Source organism: Leuciscus leuciscus, assembly GCF_965113295.1.
Source record: "Leuciscus leuciscus genome assembly, chromosome: 22".
NCBI classification, from domain to species: Eukaryota; Metazoa; Chordata; class Actinopteri; order Cypriniformes; family Leuciscidae; genus Leuciscus; species Leuciscus leuciscus.
The window spans coordinates 31,746,481-31,764,859 of NC_138746.1; the positions used below are offsets into that span (position 1 = coordinate 31,746,481).

The window sequence follows — 18,379 nt, forward strand, 5'->3', positions numbered from 1 at the left end:
TGTGAATGCTATTCTTTAATGTCAAGAATATTAGTACATGAGACTCATTTCAACATCTCTACAGTTCAGCGAAACGCTCATCTGCGTGCCAAACACACACACACACACACACACACACACACACGTCAAGTCTTTTAGCCACATTACACGAATACATTCAGGTGTCCGTTAACAGTGCTAATGGAATGATATGGCAATGTGCCCAAATATCACTTCATGTAATAACATACATTTATAATTACCAAATGTTACTGATTTTTAGTAAACACTCATTATCCAGTTCTAGTGCAATGTTTAATTTTGTTCTTAACATTGTCATCTGTTTTGAAAAATTAATAATAGTTGGTCCAGTGTTAGACTGCTGAATGTATTGCAAACAAGCGACTTATTTAACTTTGGTTTTTCTGCAATTCTATATTTATACACACACTCTGTCTTATAGACACTATAAAATAGTTTAGCTTTTGCTTTATTAAACAACAAAATAGTGTCTGAATAATTTAACAACTAGTTGCAAACATTCCTCGAATCATAAATTATTCAACTTTAGGAGATTGTCATGAATTTGAAGCCTCCAAGTGTGGTTTCTTGACCACCTCATCTTAGCTGGAAAGTGGATGGACATTGCATTTGCAAAGAAAGCAATACCAATTCTTGGTATTTTGAAAGATTGCTGATTTTTGGGCTGATTTGTCGAGTATCTTAACAGAAGCCTCAGTATCGTGTAGGAGAGCTTCCCTTCAGACGGTCCCAGTTACTGTAGAGAGCATAGAGTCCAGAGAGCGTCAGCCCAACCAGCCCACCCCGCGCTGCCCCCCGCAAACCTCCTGCAACACACACACACACACACACACACACAACTGAAAGACAAGAATCAGCAGTGCTTAAATGCATCCACTTCTCCTCTGCAAGTTCACTAAATTGCACAATAACGGTTGATGTTTTTCAAGCAGCTTCCTATCAAAGTCTACTAAACCTACTAGCATCCAAACATTACAGTCCTATCCTGCTCATCTTCAACATAAGAGCGGCACAGACATTTGTAAATTGAACGTGTCTGGCTTCCAGTGTCATTCGCTTCGTTATTTTCAGCTGAACAAAACGGCTTGTTATGCTGCTTACCTTATGTCATCATGTATTGTCGTAATTATAAAACACTGGTTTATAGCACAAATAGTTCAGCATGTTCATAGAAAACGGCTATAGGCTATACGATGGATATAGTAGAGGCAGGGCCCGAAACTAAATGATATGAGTGTAACGACTTTCATTCTAGGCATCATCATAGTAAACCTAAATTATAACAACATTTTTGGCTCAAAACGAAAGCTTTTTAATCCCACATTCCCCGGTGAGCGGCACACACACTATACGGCCAGATCAAGCCATTGAGTTTCATCATTCGAGGACGTGGAGAAGAGCGATAAAGCTTTGAGGAGTGTGAGGATCCACACCCACCACGAGTCGAGGCTTGATAACCATTGAGTGAACTAGCGGAAGGAAAGCCCACTCACAACTGCCACACGTCTGCAATCCTGTTCTCTGTTAATATGACACAGAAATGCCACAGATATGCAGAACTACACACAATACCAAAACATGGCAGTAAAAAATACTGTAACTAAATGATTTTACAGCAGCATTATGATCCATCAACACTTCCTGTGCACTTAAAAAAAAGTAAATATGTTTGAATATATCCTGTGTGACACATGACTATGAAACGTGAGAGAACAAAAGTTGTGTCGGTCTGAAAGGCTTGGGACACACTGAACACAAACTGCATTCATGGCCAAACTCTTGTCCCACACTAAACCCTGCCTTTCAGCCGAGGAGGAAATGTGCTGCCTCAACTGCAGCAAAGCATGATGGGGAATTATTTTGTGGCATTTTCCCCCTATTGTCTTTACAACAAATCTTCTCTTCTAAATACAGAATATTCCCCCAGTCACAGCTTTAGGAAAACACCTGAAGGGTAATTCGGCAAGATAACTTCCTCGTGGAAACAATGACATTTTGTGTTTATAACCACCGAATGGCCTTCAATAACCTAAATAAGAGTTTTCCAAAATATGTTTTAAAATGTAATTTATTCCTGTCATTTATACATGTCATTTATCAAAGCTGAATTTTCAGCATCATTACTCCAGTCTAAAGTGTCACATGATCATTATTATTATATTATGTTGAAAACAGTTGTTCTGCTTAATATGTTTTTCATGTATTTGATGACTAGATTTGCATTTATTTGAAATAGAAATCTTACATTATAAATCTGTCTTTACTGTCACTTTTGATGAATTTTATGAATCCTTGATGAATACAATTATTCCTTTGAAAACTAATTTTAGAAATAGTGTATTTGAATCTAATATGAATATTTTACAACACATTTGACAATTATTGTGTTTATAGTGCAGTACAAATCATGTCTTATGTTTTATATGAATTTATTATTATTTATATATAAGCAATATTCATATATTCTGCAGTGTTTATAAATATGTAACTCAATGCTTTATGGTATTGTAGTTCATTCTCTCATCAAAGATGCTAAAGAACACGAACTTGTCCTTTTTTATTAGAATTATATATTTTTTGTGCTTCCAAATCAGATTCCAATGTTTTTGATCCATACGGGAGTTGGTCGGTTTGGTTCACATTGCACTTGTTCTCATGGCACTTTTCCATCCCGTTCCCCCTTTCATGAACATGAAACTACACTGTCGAGTAAAATCCTTAATGTTTCAAGTGTCCAAATACGTTTGGGGGCGGCGCATGTGAAAATATATATGTTTACATCAGCTAATCTGTCATATATAATGTGATTGTTGTGATTCTATAATGCAGTGATGTCTGTAACTGTTATTAATGAGTTTTATAAAAGGGACTGTTTTCTGTAACAGATCTTAGCCTACAATGACTTGGTTGTCATCAGACAAATTTCCCTTTTCTCCACAAATAACTCTTCCACAGAAAAGGAAGTACACAACCTTGCGGTGCCTTTCTCTTCAGTCTGCTGACGGAACAGTTTCTTTTCTGCTTCTTTAAGACAACACACTGTAGGACTTTTCACACTTCATCTAACCCTGCAATGCCTTTATGTAATCATACTATAGCGCCCGGTGTTCGTCCAATCAACGATCCTGACAACACAAATATGCACATAAGGAAGTTAACCCAGGGTTTAGGAATGTACAGTGTGATTACCCAGGATTGACTGTTAACCCGGGCTAAATTATGAGCAGTGTGACACGTGAAGCAAGATAACCCAGGGTTAAGAATGAGCCAGTGTATAACAGTGAATAACTACATTGCCTGGCCCAAACAAAAACAAAAAAGTCGCTGTTTGGATTTAAATGCGCAAATGCTGAAGAGTGTATGACTGGATCATTATTGGATGATTATTATGTTTCTAGCATGTTATATGTTTGGCAACAGTTCTTCTAACCATAATTGATGGGAGTGTGTAGCTTTTAATTTCTTAAACAACCATGTATGAAGACTCATCATTGCCATATTCCAGGATGACAAGATTCATCGGGTTTAACTGTGAAAGAACGGTTGTGAGGAGCATGAAGAATCATTTCCACACATGAATCGGCTCCTATCTTCACTGAAAGTGTTTGGGATGTGCTGGAGGAGACTTTACAGAGTGCTGGACTCTTGCATTGACAATACAAGATCTTGAGCAAAAATGTATGCACCTCTTGATGGAAATAAAGGTTGTGATGTTATATCCATCAAGAGGTGCATCAATGTTTGCTGAAGATCTTGTATTGTCAATGCAAGAGTCCAGCACTCTGTAAAGTCTCCTCCAGCACATCCCAAACACTTTCAGTCAATTTGCATATTTGAATCCGAACAGCAACTTTTTTTTTTAGGCCGGTCAATGTATTTCAAGTATGAAAAGTCCTATAAAGGCTCTAACATTGGACATCCTCATATTATATATTGCTGGCGGCGGCAAATGTACCATCAAGTTTATCCTGAATGGACTCCTCTTCTCTCCAATAGACACGTTTTGTCTAGACCAGTGGTTCTCAACTCCAGTCCTCAGGACCCGCTGCTCTGCACATTTTGTATGTCTCTCTTATCTGACACACTCAAATCAGTTCATGGAGTCTCTCCTGACGAGCTGATGATCTGATTCAGGTGTGTTAAATAAGGGAGACATACAAAATGTGCAGAGCAGTGGGTCCCGAAGACTGGAATTGAGAACCACTGGTCTAGATCACAAGTGTGAAGCGTTCCTTTACCCGGGGTTAAAGTCGGAGTTTAGAATGATGATAACCCAGGACTGAGCGCAGTGAGAAAAGCCCTAATGTGATAAACATTATTCATGATCTACCTGGAGATTTATAGAGGACACCAGTCATGGTCCCTGCAACAATGGTGTTGAGGTCGTCCTCTGCCCCTCTGGCTTTCTCTATGATCACCCCAAATGCACTGTACAGCAGAGCTAAACACATACATACATATATCATACAAGCAACACAGCATTAATATATGACTTCTAAGTGAAAATTGAAGTTATTTCTGTTTAAAATGAGTCGACTATAGTGGCTGAAATCGGGTCACTCACCCACTGAACCCAAAGTGTTCGCCCATGTGGCACCTTGGCGGGTCACCATATTCAGGATTCTGAGTCGGAGAGAAGGATAGAGATTAAAATAAAAGTCACAACTGACCCAAACCACTAATGACTTTGGTTCTAAAACATCATGGCCATACACAGAAGATCAAATGTTGTATGCCAACAGCACAATACAATTAAAATAAGTAGGTCTTAGGAAACGGCTTCAGAGTCTCCAAAACATCATATTAACAAAAAGGCTGTTCTTTCTAAAGCTTTTCCCTCTACAAATAAACACATGCATATTTTTGGTCCATTCCACATGAGTCAGTAACTGGTGATTCAGGTTGAATTGTTCACTAACAACTTCCTTGACCTGTGCGAGTCTTTAAGAGAACACATGATGTTCGGGTGAATCTGCTGACAGCGGGGAAGTCTTGCACGTAACAGACTTTGAGCCGCTGTTCTTGAACACCCAGCACAGATCTGCATGTGAACAGCGTTTGACCACATGATGCTCGGGGCCGCACAGCTGTGTACACACATTGATTTAAAACAGCTGTGTAGCCGGCGTTATTGATAACGTATTAAAAAAAGAAAAAAAGTCAGTGTCTAGCAGCGCATCACTATATGATTGCATTTAGTACTTTCAAAGACATTTTTTTTTTAATTGAAATTATTTATTCAGGCCTGATAACAGCAGCAAAAACACAAATATACACTACCAGTCAAAAGTTTTGGATCAGTAAGATTTATAATGTTTTTAAAAAAACGTCTCTTCTGCTCACCAAGGCTGCATTTATTTTAAAAAATAAAAATAAAAATAAACGTTATTTTAAATTGTCATAATATTTTAAAATGTCATATATATTTTAAAATGTAATTTATTCCTGTGATCAAAGCTGAATTTTCAGCATCATTACTCCAGTCTTCAGTGTCACATGATCCTTCAAAAATCATTCTAATATGCGGATTTGCTGCTCAAAAAAACATTAATTATTATTATCAATGTTGAAAACAGTTGTGTACAATTTCTTTGCAGGATATTTTTTGATGAATAAAAAGTTCAAGAGCATTTACTTGAAATAGAATCTTTTGTAACATTATGAATGTCTTTACTGTAACTTGATCAATTTAATTAATCCTTGATTAATAAAAGTATTGATTTATTTTATTTCTTCCCCCCAAAAAAATATAATAAAAATTCTTACTGACCCCAAACTTTTGAACGGTAATGTTTAATGTTACAAAAGCTTTCTATTTCAGATAAATGCTGTTCTTTTGAACTTTATACTCAAAGAATACTGAAATAAAAATCTTGAGCAGCAAATCATCATATTAGAATGATTTCTGAATGATCATGTGACACTGAAGACTGGAGTAATGATGCTGAAAATTCAACTTTGATCACAGGAATAAATTACACTTTACTAATTATGAGCTGTAATAATATTTCACAATATTATAAAAAAAAATTTTTTTATCAAATAAATGCAGCCTTGGTGAGCAGAAGAGACTTCTTTTAAAAACACTAAAAATCCTACCGATGAAAAACGTTTGACTGGTAGTGTACACACAGAAGGGGAACCGACTGCTGTAATATCAGGATTAAACGTGCGTCTCAATCCGCCGTCTTCATTTTTTCAGTTGGATTTGCTATAGCAGAAAAGCTGTTTTTATAAATCATTAGATTTCTCTAGGGCGTATTGTTATTGTTATTGGTTTTCTTTTCCATTATGTGACGTCACACCCAGCGCATCTATGAATCTCCCCAACTTCCTGCACCACAAGTTTAATTGAAAGGAAAAGTGCACGTGACTCTGGTTATAGTGGTCATAGTGGAATGCAGTGCATCACCACAGACAGAAGGAAACTTGACACTGCAGAGCTCAGTGTGGTTGATCCGCCTGAACGTGTGCTCCTCTGACATCATCAACACCTGACCTCACCTTTACCAGGAAATCGTTCTTCAAGAACTTAAACAACCATAAATGTCCTGGTGCAAAACATCTAATGTGTTAATCAGACAACAGACAAGCATCGTAGCATAAGATACAGAAAATATAAATAAAGAAGTAAAATAAAATCCATTCATGTAAATAATAATTAAAGAATTAAATAAAAGAGTTCAGCAAGTTTAAGATCCTCTATCAAAGTAGATAAGATTAAGGCATTTGTTTTTCATCAGAAGTAAATGACACAGTTCCTTATGAAAAACGTAAACATTTGTGTTAAAAGAATTTCCCATGACTAATAAATGTGTTAACTGCAAAGTTATGCGTTTCATCTTTCATAAACATACCAAATATTTCATTTTCCTTTGTTAATACGGGTAAATCTTCACATTTAGGAAATAACCAGTAATGCAAATCCTCTCAAAAGGCCAAATCGACATCTTAAACATTCTCTAGATGGATTACACTCCATTAACTTCCTTTGCTTTTGGTGCAACTGGAAATTTAAGATATTTTGTTTTTAAAATCTTAACTTCAACACTATTCAATTTTTATTTTAAGAAAAAGGATACAATTCCTTAAAGGATTTCCGAATTGTTGGGTAAACTGAGGTTAGTGAGAGAAACTCCATTCCCCAAAAGTTTAGGAAGACAGGGATAACATTACTTTGAGATGCGTTAAAATACATCTGAATTATAGATTGTGGGATTGCTTTGATAATGTTATCATACTGTTTTCTGTCGAATAAATAAAATTTTGAGCAGAAAGTCTCAAGAGACATAATGACTCCGGTATTATCTAATATATGCATCACAGACCATATTCCTTTCTCCCAACAATTTTCATAAAATAAAGATTTATTCCTAAATACCACATATCTACAATTCCAGAAAGGGATGTTGTGAGGACTGAAATTATGCTTCATTATTATGAATAATTTTCCAGCAAAGTAAAACCTGCTGATGAAACACTGATAACTTAACAGGAAGTTTTTTAAGGTCATAATCACATCTAAGGAAAAGATTGATTTCATAAAGATTTGACTGGGGAAACAAAACCAAAACCAATTTTCATTTTTCAAAAAGGATCTTAGCCAATTCGTTTGAACCTTTACCAGGAAATACACTTCTGCCATTTGGGTTCCTGAAACCAGTGAACACTGTGGAGAACACTGCCCTCTGCTGGTTATTGTGTTGATAGACTGATTTAAAGCAATGCAAACTATTAATGCTGCAGATGTCCTGTTTAACCTCTCCTTAAGAGTCTTTAAATGCTATGGAAGCCATTTTCCACCACACAAATCTTTAGTAAATCATAATTTGACACAACAATTTTTATGAGAAACTAAATAAAAATTCAGAGATAAGAAATTATGACACATTTGCCCAGTTTCACAGACAAGGCTTAAGTCTAGTCTCAGACTAAAATGCATGTTTGAGCTGTTTTAACTGAAAGCAACTTGCACTGATATATGTTAAAATACGTCAGTGTCTTTGTTTTGTCCCAAGATGCACATCAGTGATGTGTGTTTTTTTTCCTAACTCATGTTTATAAAAGCTACTTAAATGCCCTAATTAAACTAAGACCTAATCCTGGCTTAATCTAAACCCTGTCTGTGAAACTGGGGGTAAATCATAATTATGAGATACGTCAAAACTGATTTAGAAATTCATCGTATTACTTTGTATCTCATAATTTCTTATTTTATAATTAATAATTATAAACGAATAATTGACTTTTAATCATGAGACAAAAGGTCAAAATGGATGGTAAATCATAATTTTGAGATCAAAGTCAATATGACAAAAAAATTTATATTTTTATTTATAACAAAAAGTTGAAGAATTTGAATCTCTTAATTTTGACCTTTTATTTCAAATTTTATTGAACTAATAACTGATTTTAATTCATAAAGGAATATAATAAAGGAATTATGGACAAGGTCGAGACGAAACTGATAGCAAATCGTAATTAAGAGATAAAAAGTTTAAATTATGACACACTAAGTCATAATTAGTGAGATAAAGTCATAATTATGAGATATGTTAAAATTATGACAGAAATTAGACTCTGAATTATGACTTTGTACAGTATCTCATAATTCTCATAATGAATTATTAACTAATAAAAGATCAATGTCAAAATTATGAAATGCTATAATAGCTATCAAAAGGTCGAAATTGATATAGGAAGAAATTATGACAAAAAGTTGAAGTTTGTCCTTTGATCTCATAATTAAGTTATTAACTAATAATTGACAATCAAAATGATGAAATATTAAACTATTTTTTACTAATCGTGATACTACGTGATTAGTATTTTACGTGAATACTAATCACGAGACAAAAGGTTGAAATTGATAGTAAATCATAATTATGGAGATAAAAAGCTGACTGACTTTTTACATCATAATTATGATTTACTTAAGCATATTTTTTTTCCTCATGTGTCATAAGATGCAGTCATTTAACACTTATACTTTTTTGTTGTAAACTGAACTGACTGACATCTCCCTGTGTGCGTGCGGTGCTGTGGCAGTACTCACTGTACATTACGAGGTTTGGACCAAGCCAGGTTTCTGGTGTCAGACAGGCCCATTCTCAGACCATTCACAGCCCCAAATACTGCACCTGTATGCCAATACACACATCGTAATGCATGCAAATAAAAACGAAAATAATAACCAATACTTATCAAAAGCAAATACCAAGACATCCTGCCATATTTTTCAGTTTATTCTGGTAATTTAATTTGTAATGAAACATGTTTTATTATATCAGACAACAAAAACGGAAGCATTTTGACTAGTGAACTCAGAAGTGTCTCGATATGATTGAAGAGACTGTATTATCATGCAGAAGAACTGACATGTGAGGACGGAGAGATGAAGATACCTGTGATACAGCATCCTCCTATAGTAAAAAAGGCCAGCTCGAAGCGTCCTCTTGTTTTATTTGCTCCAGTGGGTAAAATGAACTCATCCGTATCCTGTGGGAACATGACAATGACAGCCATTCATTACATCTCATATATTACATGTAAACACAAAGGCAGCTTATGGCCAGATCTCACCTGTAAGAGATACTTGGGGTCCACGTTAAGGTATGGAGAGATTGGACTCATGCCTGTCACTGTTCAGAGAAGCGACCTTTAGTAAGATGCTGAATATGGATTATTAATAGTTATGCCAGACTTACATGGCACTCCAGAGAGCTCTGTGTTTGAATACTGCGGGCCACCAGATCCAAACAGACCGAAGCCTCCTGGACTTCTGGAGCCAGTGCTAGATGATCCTGATGGATCCTTATCCATCTTTAGGTTAAGAGGTTCGTACACCTCAACTAAACATATGAAGATATGCTTAATTTATAGGAATAGCTTTGCGCAACTACTGTTAGCCAGTGTAATCTGGTCCTTGATGAGCTTTAACTTAGAAGGCAGTATAATACGGCCAGAGAAGGGCTCAGTCTAGACTTACATTCATTTGGACAAGTTACATTTGCAATCGGTCATTTTTACCCCCAGAATACAATCAAATAGTTCAATTATTCAGTATTCAGTAACTCGTGCCTCAACTTCATGCGAATGTTTAACCTGACGCTCCCCTTGTTTGCCGTAAAGTAAACTGTGGACGGTCATTTAACTACCATAACAAACAGTTCGCATCCTTCAAACACATACGACAAACATTTTTACTATGTTATAATACAAAAAAGCACAGTTGGTGTGGTGATGGGGATAAACTGTGGATATGAAATGGATACTTGCAAAGCTTATCGAAGCACACTCACGACGGTTTTTGCGACAGCAAACGATTTCTGGCCAGATCAATAACTGAAACTAAAGCGATTTGGAACAGCTGATATTATTAATAACTAAATTGATAAAGTTTCATATAAAACAATGCTCTCTTTCTCTCTCTGTGTGTGAATATGAACATGTTATTGGATCATTAAATTGAATGGCCTATTATTCGCGATAGTAGTTAGTAATTAAAGCAAATGCCTTTTCATTTATTTTGCTATATTTATTCCTAGCATTTAAATAGTCATAAAGAGGATACTAAATATAATTGTACATCTTTGGGAAGTGATGTAGTGATGAAACAATTGTCATTGGACAAAAAAGTAGGCTTATAATAAGGTAATAATGTATGAATCATTTTACAGTGACCCCCCACCCACACACACACACACACACACACACACACACACACACACACACACACACACACACACACACACACACACACACACACACACACACACACACACACACACACACACACACACACACACACACACACACACACACACACACACACACACACACACACACACACACACCCACACCCCTACCCCTTCATTTGACACATTATGTAAAACAAATAACGTATTCTTTGTATACCTGTAAAAGGAAACAACCTGTTAGAGCATGTAATGTTGTTATTAAAAATATATGATATGTAAAGCAACACTCTTTTTATTTGTTCTGGCATTTATTTATTTACATTATTATTATTATTATTATTATTATATACATTTAACTGGTTATACTTTGCAAAAAAGTTCATGCTATATTTGTAAATTCTCTTATATGCATATAATCATAATAATAATAAAAAAATAGACATATCAATTAAAATACATATATGAATACAAATTATATTTATTGCCATGTCCATGTAATTTCAAAAAGGAAATGCACATTATGTAGTTTTTTCTGTTACTAGGGAAATATTATATAATTCCGTAATAAAAAAACAAACAATTTATGTCATTTCCAGGCAGTCCCTTTTAATTATTTGGAGTATATCTCAGAAAACACACCGTATTTAATGCTGTTTATCATGTTCACAGTGGAATGCGGAAGTCGATCCACGTGTTTTATACATCAACGGTGACGCGTCGAGGCTGAGAGGAAAAAAATGACATCCGTGACGACATCGGGATGATCTGACAGAGGTGCGGCAGAACCGAACCGATTTCCATCGACCAAACTGCACATTAAATGCTTGGTAATGACTTTAAAATACATTTTTAACTGACTTAGCTGATTGCAAAACGTTTGAACAGTGGATGCTTCTGGTTATTTAATCACAATGAAGTGCAGTCATGGGGACAGGAAGACGCGCTGTGATAATATTACAGTGGTTCTTAGTGACTGTATTGAGGAATTTAAATACAACAGATCATACAGTCACACCGGCCATATGTCACTATTCTCGGAGTCTTTATAATACCTTTGGCTCTTTCTGAAGCGTATTGTATTGTTATTTCTCTAATTGAAGCATCCGTTTCTTACGGATAACCGATCAAAACGTATTTTAAGCACCGAATGGACTCACGGATTATCTGTGTTCTCTCATGTATAATCGAAATGGTCAGTGATTATAATATTTATTCTTGAGCAACCGTAAGTGCGAGTTATTTCAGCACGTAAGCTGGCAGTAGTACAGAAAGTACAGCTTGTACACATCGTATTCAGTTTCAGTGTGTATCTGGGCCTCGGTGTGAGATATACGCTTACATCGTCTGTCTGTAATGCTGAATATATGTGCGATTTTATGGCGGGCCGATTGAATCCTGGCATTATTATAATATGTGTACAGTCAGGCTTTGCCGAACGCCTCTTCCGTGCCATTACAAGGTCAGAGTGAATCATGCCACAGTTCTTGTCTACATTTTAGTATCGAGACCTTAAAACGTTCTTGACGTGTTCAACTTGAACACGACCCGTGCGACATCAAATGCTCTTAAAATAAAAAATATAGTTGGACACTCGGTTGCAGCCCCATTTAATCCCTTCCCACAATGCACCGTGTCGATGCACAGTTGTGTTTCCTGTTTACCGTTGTAACGCTTTTGTTTGCCTGCTTTTCTTTTTTGTCGCTGGTTTAAAGACATTGTTTTGCATGTCTTTTACCACGACTGATCAGAGAAGGTGAGTTTATAAATAAATAAGCCTCACGTAAACACGCGAAAACGCGAGATCGGCGGCTTCGCGGCATCCCGCTGATGAGGAAATACCCCGCGCGCGAACCTCCGCTTTCATTTTACAGATCATCGACATGTTAACGCGTTCCGACGGATCTGACAGGTTTCGCACGAACTGCAGAACGGTTCTCCAGGACGTCAGAGCGATTCTTCTGAACGGTCAATAAATGTCAGAATGATTCTCCAGAACGTTCTGTCAAAATCATGGTTCTAAACGTTCTTTAAATGTCAGAGTGATTTCATGGAAGGTTCTCTTAAATATCAGAATGACGTTATTTTAACGTTATTCTTTAGAGTGTTCTGTAAATGTCAGAATGATTCTTCAGAACATGCTGTAAAATGTCAGTGTTGAACTTTCTCCGAATGTACGTTATCGTTCTGGATCTCTCAAATGACAGTCGAGGAATAGGCTAGTCTGCTTGGCTGTTGTTAATGGTGCAGACTGTAAAAACATCTAAGAGGAAGTACAATATCTTGCATAGATCAGGAGTCTCCATGCAGCCTAGGCTATACTTTTTTTTTCTGGCAGTCGACTTGCATGGTTCTTCAGTGGCTAAGAGTGATATAATGCTGATATACATGTAGTGTAATATTATATTATAATTATGACCATAAAAAAAAACATTAAAAACATTTGAAGTGGATCAAAATCTTTCATCAAAGTTATACATGGATTTTGACCAATACCTGTTCTTGTCTCAGGACAACTTTGATGAACTTCTTTGATCCACTTCAAATGTTGACTACCGGTACTGTATTTTACTCAAGCTTCTACAGACACACTGAAGCTCGAGTTGCCATTGGCTACTCATTTGTTTTATTTTACTTGCACTTTGTATATGAACAATGCAAATTTAAAAAGAAAAATCTACATAAATATAAAACAAAATATAAATTTCAAACACTATTAAAGACAAGTAAACAGTCTGTAATAAAATAAGAACAAATAATCAGACTACAAGCAATAGCACAAATAAACAAAATAGAACAAAAATACAAATAAAATAAACTGTGCCTTTCAGGTAAATCTAACAGTAGTTATACAGATTAGGAACAGAAATTGAATAATCAAATGTAAAACAACACTGAATAGTCTTTACTGTATAAATTAGATATAGATGAACCCTTCTTAAAGTTATACAATTATTAAGTCGAAAACAGTGAGTCTTTTGTTTGATTAATGTTAAAAACAGGCCGCAGCAGGAATATTAGGCTGCTGTCACTTTAAGACCGAATGCAAGGATCCAATATACTGATACTGTTACACATGCGTTTTCTTTCTCGACTGTTTACGTTCGTACTGTTACCTACGCTTTCTTGGCATGCACTTCGGATGCGTGAGTTATTATTTTTAGTAATTTGAAATTTAAAAAATGTGAAACTTATGCTTGTGATTTACTCGCATTGTAGAGGGTTGTCAATATCAACTCAAAATGAACTACTACAGAAATAGTTACATTGTACAATAAATATATTGACAAAGCTGTTAGAATTTACACAAGAGGGAGGGGATAATAATCTGTCAGGCTGACAAATTATCAGCCAATAATCTCAAAATAGCCAAATATTGGTTGATGTATGTTATTATTGCTTGTACTGTTTAATCGAACTCAAACGCTTTTTGTTTCTGTTTCCTACTAGGGTTTGCTGAGGTGTAAATTAAGGCTGGAATAGGCACTGCTCCCCAGTGAGAAAGCGACAGAAGGGCCGCGAAAATCAGCCCTAATGGAAGAGATCGAAACAGAGCTGACCTGCTCCGAGCAGGACGCTTTAGGGGCAGACTTCATCACGGTCGAGCTTGACACCCAACCCATCGAATACGTGGTCAAGTGGGCCGAGGTGGGCTCAAAATTTACTATAGCCTGTGTCAAAAAGGATTTGGACGAGGCTGGTTGCTTTACCTCCGATCAGATAGTGAAAGTGGAACCGGATGAGACGTTCTTTGTCCCTTACGAATCGGTGTACCCAGAATGTGAGGAAGTAGATCCAAATTTGATCCCGACGCACGAGGAGGAGGTGGGAAGTGAATCCGACTCGGACGACAACACGGAACCGGAGAACAGCCAGCTGTGCGAAGCCGAGGACGTTTCTGATATTTCCTGGGAGAAGGAGGTGTCTCCCACTAGAACCTATAAGTGCCACTTCTGTGGCAAGATCTACAGCCATTCCTCCAGTCTTGCTCGCCATCTGCACGTTCACTCGGATAGATCGGCCCTCGCTTCCTCGAAGGGGTTCAGCAAGTTAGGCGACAGCAAAAAGTCTCTCCAGTGCAATCTGTGCGGGGTAAGGTGCAACGGCAAGCGGCTTTTGGCCATTCACAAGAAATGCCACAAAACCAAGAGACTGCACACGTGCAACACCTGTGGCAAAACGTTCAATCACAGCTCCAGTCTGTCGCGGCATCGGTTAATCCACAAAAAAGGCTTGGATAAAACCGTTAGGCCGTTGTACCCAGCGCCAACCCCGGCGCCCATCATGACCCAGCACAGTTTCCAATCCAACCACGGCATGAATAAACGAATGCCGGTCTCATCGGGCGAGCGAGAGAAGCAATACCAGTGCGCTCAGTGCGACAGGGTCTTCAGCCACTCCGCCGGCCTCTCCAAACACCAGGTGGCTCACGTGCGACAGCTTCTCAACTCGTACACGCACGGCAAAGACTCGCTCGACAAGTCCTCGGACCTCAAGATCCGCCTGAAGCTGTGCTCCCGCGACAAGCCCAACTACTACACCCTGTGCAAGAAGAACAAGCACAGTAAAGGAGGCAAGAAGAGGTTGTGTCTGCCGAACGAAGAGCGGCCGTACCCCTGCCGCATGTGCGACAAGCGCTTCAGCCACACCACCAGCCTGTCCCGACACGAGCACACGCACGCCAGCGACAAGTGCTACACCTGCAACGTGTGCAAGAAGACCTTCATCCGCCTGTCCAACCTCAAGCAGCACCAGCAAACGCACGCGTCGGGAAAGCTCTACGAATGCCCGCAGTGTGGGAAAACTTTCGTTCACTCCTCCAGCTTCTCGCGCCATAAGAAGGTCCACGCGGGAATGAAGCTGTCGCCGACACTGGAAGACATTAAGTGCGAAGAGGAACTGGTCATCGACGAGGTGGCGCCGCTGGAATACGAGTCGGACTGAGAAAGATTGACATAGTTTAATTGCGATGTTCTGGAACTGTTGAGGCTCCACAGATGGAGGGGGGGCGGGGGAAGTGTTGTTGTGTTTTGCAGTTTTTTTTGGTTTACCCCTCATTCTTATTTCACGGCATCCCTGGCTGTGTGGCTTCTTTCTAATAGTCTTGTAATGATCATAGCCCTTTTCGGCCACATTATAGGGGATATAGTAGCGATCTTTGTTAATTAAATTTTATTTTGTTTTTGTTTAGATTGACATTCCCTTTTCTTTCGTTCGTTCAGTTTACTGGGAAGGTAATTCTTTTTGCAAGCCAAATTGTGTAATTAATTTATGTCCCCTTTTTTAGGTGTCCACAAGAAAAACAACAGAGGAAAGCAGATGGCATTGACAATGCAGGTGTTATTTATTTTTTCGTGCTTGCACTAAACCTGTGAACCCAAAATAAAGTACTTATTGAGGTGTGGGTTGGAGTAGAAGGCGCAAAGGCAAGTTTTGTATGCAAGAAGTAAATTTTATATGCAATTTACTTGAACGTTGTTTCATTAAGTGTGCGGTTTGAATCAATTATGTCCCCTGTAATTATATTTATGAGACCTAATTTCTTAGACCAACAAATTTTCTCACTTGAAGTCTGGACACAGAAAAACAGGTTTTGCTGTTTGGTTTTATGGGATATTAGAAGTGTATACAGTTCAATTCAGAACTGCAGGATGAGAGCAAACGGGAGTGTTTTGGGGTGATTGGATTGTTCTAGGTTTGACTCTCTGGATTTGACTAGCTTCCTCAACATGTTGTCTTTGGTACTTCTTTCCTGTTCGATGTTCATTTGTCAAAATATGAAATCCATTGTGTCCATGGAAGGGTGCATTTTATGCTTATTGGACATGGACATGTACAGATGCACTTAAAATGTTGTTCATATAGATTTGTGTGCACTTGATGAATACGAGAAAAGAATATATACTCGCAAAAAAGTGTGTGCTTTTTACTTTTGCTGTATATGTGTAAAAAGTTGCAAAAAAAAGAAAAAAAAAGAAAAGATGTTCTATCTGATTTATTTTTCTGTATCTTCATAAGTTATGGAATAGCCAAGGGATTTCATATTTTAACAAGCATTGCACTATTGTATTTATAGACAGAAGCACTACATATTTAGGAAATTGGAACGCGACTTTGGATCTCCCGGTCAAGACCTTAAATGAGCGAGGCACGGAAATATCTTCCATGCATTTTTAAAAATCGATCAAGTGCCCTCAGCTACTTTATGTAAGACCAAAGCTCTCCGATGCACCACAGAAGACGTGTGGTTCAGCTCATCAAAGTTTGATCGGTCTCCTGTTCGATGATCATACGCGCCTGGACTTTCACTCACCATTTACTGTCTGAATTGAAATTGATTAGCAATTACTAACCCATTTATGGTGTTGAAAAATGAGACTGAGTTGAGTTGAGATGCGCGTGTGACGCACAGATGATGACACTGTTGCACCCGGAATGATGTTATCAAAAAAAAAAAAGAAAACGCTCTTGGTACTCTATGTAGTTGTTGGTAGTTTTAATATATTTCCTTTGTTCTTGCCATTTGTTTTCAATTCTTTCCAATAATATAAGGATTCATCCGCTCTCCTGTCCACACTCCTCACGGTTTGATTTATGTTTGTCATTTTCTTTGTTTTCAATTGCTGTAGCTAATTCATCTCTCAATGCAGCAGACCTACATCTTATATAAAAGATGTATGTTTTTGTATTGTGTTTGCCATTAGATTATAGTTTAAGAGTTCTGTCTTGCATTTTTGTAATAAATAATTGGTTCATGAATCAGCAGTGTATCTGTATCAGTCTGTATTCAGTAATTAAGTCCACATAAGAGACTAGTCCAGTTTAAATAATCAGTTTACTAGTTAGACTTGATGCATACTACACTTGTGCACATCTCATTGTCTCATTGAAACCAGCAGGGGCCGTCACTAAGACTAGTCTTACAAGTTAGTCATCATTTTTTCCCCTTCATAAGACTGTTCATAACTTTTTTAAGTCAGTTACATAAAAACTTAGAATGGTCTAATTTGATACCGAAAAGTAAGACTGATTACTAGTTCTTAACACACTGGTTTACGCGACTGGCCTCTGGATGTTCTGGTTAAAACAAGTCCTTGGTGTAAATGTTGTTCTGTCCTGTAGTTCTGTCATCGGCCAAAAGATGTCAGCACAAGACTAGACTACGGTAATGTGGAAAGGTAGCGTACCCACAAACAAAAACACATCAGCAAATACTGTATTACATTGTGTTTCTACAAGACAATATAAAACCACACACAAATTACTAAACCTTTCTATATTTATTTCAATGTTGACTGTCTACAGCCTAATTCAGTGGTGACCAAAATGTCATTTTAATAGCCTAGCTATACAGATATCAGATACATTTTAGACATTCTACTAACTATAAGTAACTTTGCAACTACATGTCAACTAACCCTCATTGGAGTATTGGTAGACTTTTAGGTTAGCGTTAGTAAAATAAGTTGACATACTTGCAAAGTTACTTATAGTCGGTAGAATGTCTGTTGAGGAGTATCAAAATAAAATGTTAGCAGATACTACTATTACTCTAATGAGAGTTAGTTGACATGTACTTGCAAAGTTACTTATAGTTAGTAGAAGGTCTAAAGTGGACCTTTGAAATATAGAAATGTATCTTCCTATTTCTAAAGCTTTTT

At 37.3% G+C, this 18,379-nt stretch overlaps 2 protein-coding genes across 3 annotated transcripts; one reads left to right on the forward strand and one right to left on the reverse strand.

The window, feature by feature from the left end:
• Positions 1–2: 2 nt before the first annotated feature.
• timm23b (translocase of inner mitochondrial membrane 23 homolog b (yeast)) lies at positions 3–10,277 on the reverse strand. 2 transcript variants are annotated; one of them, XR_014201759.1, is made up of 8 exons: positions 9,729–10,277; positions 9,604–9,662; positions 9,426–9,519; positions 9,077–9,161; positions 4,586–4,644; positions 4,352–4,462; positions 111–827; positions 3–76 (listed from the first exon to the last, which is right to left on the reverse strand). XR_014201759.1 is itself a non-coding variant. In XM_082154659.1 (7 exons), the coding sequence occupies exons 1-7, from the start codon at positions 9,841–9,843 to the stop codon at positions 715–717; spliced, it is 636 nt and encodes a 211-aa protein (XP_082010785.1). In that variant the 5' UTR covers positions 9,844–9,872; the 3' UTR covers positions 3–714. The 2 variants fall into 2 exon arrangements, 1 of the variants encoding a protein (XP_082010785.1); XM_082154659.1 differs by having other exon boundaries at positions 3–827; positions 9,729–9,872.
• Positions 10,278–14,252: 3,975 nt separating this feature from the next.
• LOC309486533 (uncharacterized protein) lies at positions 14,253–17,477 on the forward strand (the record flags this gene model as incomplete). Its single annotated transcript, XM_082153875.1, has 1 exon — positions 14,253–17,477. One exon carries the CDS (start codon positions 14,253–14,255, stop codon positions 15,660–15,662), a length of 1,410 nt encoding a protein of 469 aa, XP_082010001.1. The 3' UTR covers positions 15,663–17,477.
• Positions 17,478–18,379: the final 902 nt, after the last annotated feature.

Bases quoted from the DNA above. Each gene is read 5' to 3' on its own strand.
- timm23b (XM_082154659.1), bottom strand. From the start codon at position 9,843: ATGGATAAGGATCCATCAGGATCATCTAGCACTGGCTCCAGAAGTCCA. The intron at 9,663-9,728 runs GTAAGTCTGGCA...TTCTCTGAACAG, and splicing joins AGAGCTCTCTGGAGTGCCAT to TGACAGGCATGAGTCCAATC. The intron at 9,520-9,603 runs GTGAGATCTGGC...ATGTTCCCACAG, and splicing joins ACCCCAAGTATCTCTTACAG to GATACGGATGAGTTCATTTT.